At 66.3% G+C, this 1,971-nt stretch overlaps 1 protein-coding gene across 1 annotated transcript in view; it reads left to right on the top strand.

The window, feature by feature from the left end:
* The window catches only part of EXTL1 (exostosin like glycosyltransferase 1), a 7,479-nt gene that overhangs the window by 5,005 nt on the left and 503 nt on the right, over nucleotides 1-1,971 (top strand). The window contains exons 4-9 of the mRNA XM_035904020.1: nucleotides 438-557; nucleotides 639-771; nucleotides 852-970; nucleotides 1,305-1,400; nucleotides 1,501-1,587; nucleotides 1,814-1,960. Of these exons, the coding sequence (XP_035759913.1) occupies nucleotides 438-557; nucleotides 639-771; nucleotides 852-970; nucleotides 1,305-1,400; nucleotides 1,501-1,587; nucleotides 1,814-1,960 (702 nt within the window). The remainder of the gene's footprint in view (nucleotides 1-437; nucleotides 558-638; nucleotides 772-851; nucleotides 971-1,304; nucleotides 1,401-1,500; nucleotides 1,588-1,813; nucleotides 1,961-1,971) is intronic.

Below are 1,971 nucleotides of genomic sequence, written 5' to 3'. Positions count from 1 at the left end.
AAGGGGGGGCTGCTGCTGCAGGTACCGTGGCCAGGTCCTGCCCCACACTGCACACAAGGGACCCCCCAGTAATGACACCAGTGGTGGTGGAGCCCCCAGTCAAGCTTTGGGGTGAAACCTCTGCAGTGGAGACTGGCAGCCCTCCCGTGGGTGGATGCAGGGGGGGCTCACCCAGCCTGGAGGAGGGGTCCCCCCCCTGCCGCAGCTCTGGGGCATTGTTTGTCCTGGGGGGGGTGCTGAGCACCCTGGGGGGTCCTGGGCTAGATCCTGCTCCAGGGAGAGGAGATGGCAGAGCTGCAGCAGGGCGATGGCACAGCATCCTTGGCCACGGGGTGTCCCTCGGGATGGCACGGAGGTCATGGAGGCAAGGGAACCCTGCTGGGGAACCGGGGGGAGGGGACTGAAGTGAGAAACCAGCCACCCCCCTGCCACCGCAGATCCCCTCCGCCGTCCGCTGCATCCACTGGGAGCGTGTGCTGGCTTTCCAGCAGCAGACCCAGTTCCTGTGGGACGCGTACTTCTCCTCCGTCGACAAGATCGTGCACACCACACTGGAGGTGAGCCCTCCCCCTGAACTCCCGCCACGGCCCCCGGGGTCACAACTGGGGTGCTGAGAGCATCTCTCTGGCCCCGGGCAGATCATTAAGGCCCGGCTGCTGCCACACCGCTCCCGATCCCGTTTCTTCTGGAACACACTGCCCGGGGGGCTCCTGGCCCTACCCGACTTCTCCACCTACCTCGGGGACTTTCCCTTCTACTACCTGCAGCACGGTAGGACCCCTCCTGCCCTGGCTGAGCACGGCAAACTCAGTGCATGCCACAGCACCTATCTTCTCCCCCTCCTTTTTCAGGCTCCAGCCCCTCCAAGAAGTTCACAGCTTTCATCCGGGTCGTCTCGCCATCCGGCTCCCTCTCCCAGTCCATCCTCAGGCTCATCCAGGCTGTCTCTGGATCCCAGTACTGCGCCCAGGTTGGGGGAGCTGAGCCCCGCGCCGCTTGGTGCACCTCCCTGGGATGCAGCGGGAGGGATGGGGCAGGGTCCCGTGGGCTGGGAAGGGCGAGGCTGGGGCTGGGGGTGGGAGGGGGTGGCTGATGGTGTCACACTTGGGTGGGCAGAGGTGGGACCACCCATGGCTTTATTGCAGTCCAAACCACCGTGAGATGGTTTTGGGGTGAGCAGGTCCCGCTGCAGTGCTGCGGGGGGGGCTCAGCCCTAGTGGCCCTGCAAACACCGATGCACCAACGCACCCCAATGAGTCAGCCCAGCCAAACACCCCTGGACGTGCTGGTACCCCCTCCTGCAGATCCTGGTGCTGTGGAGCTGTGAGAAGCCACCGCCGCCGAGTGGGAAATGGCCCCAGACCACCGTGCCTCTGACCATCATCCAGGGCAGGAGGAAGGTGAGAGGAGCCGGGATGCAGGCAGGGAGCCGGGACACGGGCAGGGAGCAGGGACACCCACCCCATGGCACATCCCAACCTGTCTTTCCCCTCCCCATAGCTCAGCGACCGCTTCTTCCCCTACGTGGCCATCCAGACGGACGCTGTGCTGAGCCTGGACGAGCACACCAGCCTCTCGACCAGCGAGGTGAGGCCATGGGTGCTGCGGTCCCCGGCCCCGTGGAGCTGGGGCAAGCCCCATGCTGAGCCAGGGAGGCTGCTTAGTGGCCACTGCGGGGCTGTGAGGGAGCGGTGCCCGCTGTCCCCGTGTCCCCGTGCCCAGGGCACACCTCTGGGGGAAGGCAGGGCTGGCGGGTGAGCCCCCTCCTGCAGGTTCCCGCAGCTCGGTGACACCGTCCCCCATCCCACGCCAGGTGGACTTTGCCTTTGTGGTGTGGCGCAGCTTCCCCGAGCGCATTGTGGGCTTCCCCACGCAGAGCCACTTCTGGGACACCGAGCAGAGGCGCTGGGGCTACACCTCCAAATGGACCAACGAGCTCTCCATCGTCCTCACCGCCGCCGCTACCACAGG

Source organism: Egretta garzetta, unplaced genomic scaffold, assembly GCF_000687185.1.
Source record: "Egretta garzetta isolate BGI_Z169 unplaced genomic scaffold, ASM68718v1 scaffold101, whole genome shotgun sequence".
In the NCBI taxonomy this organism is placed as follows: domain Eukaryota; kingdom Metazoa; phylum Chordata; class Aves; order Pelecaniformes; family Ardeidae; genus Egretta; species Egretta garzetta.
Note: the sequence above shows the minus strand (reverse complement) of the source record. Positions and strands in the feature narration are given on the sequence as shown.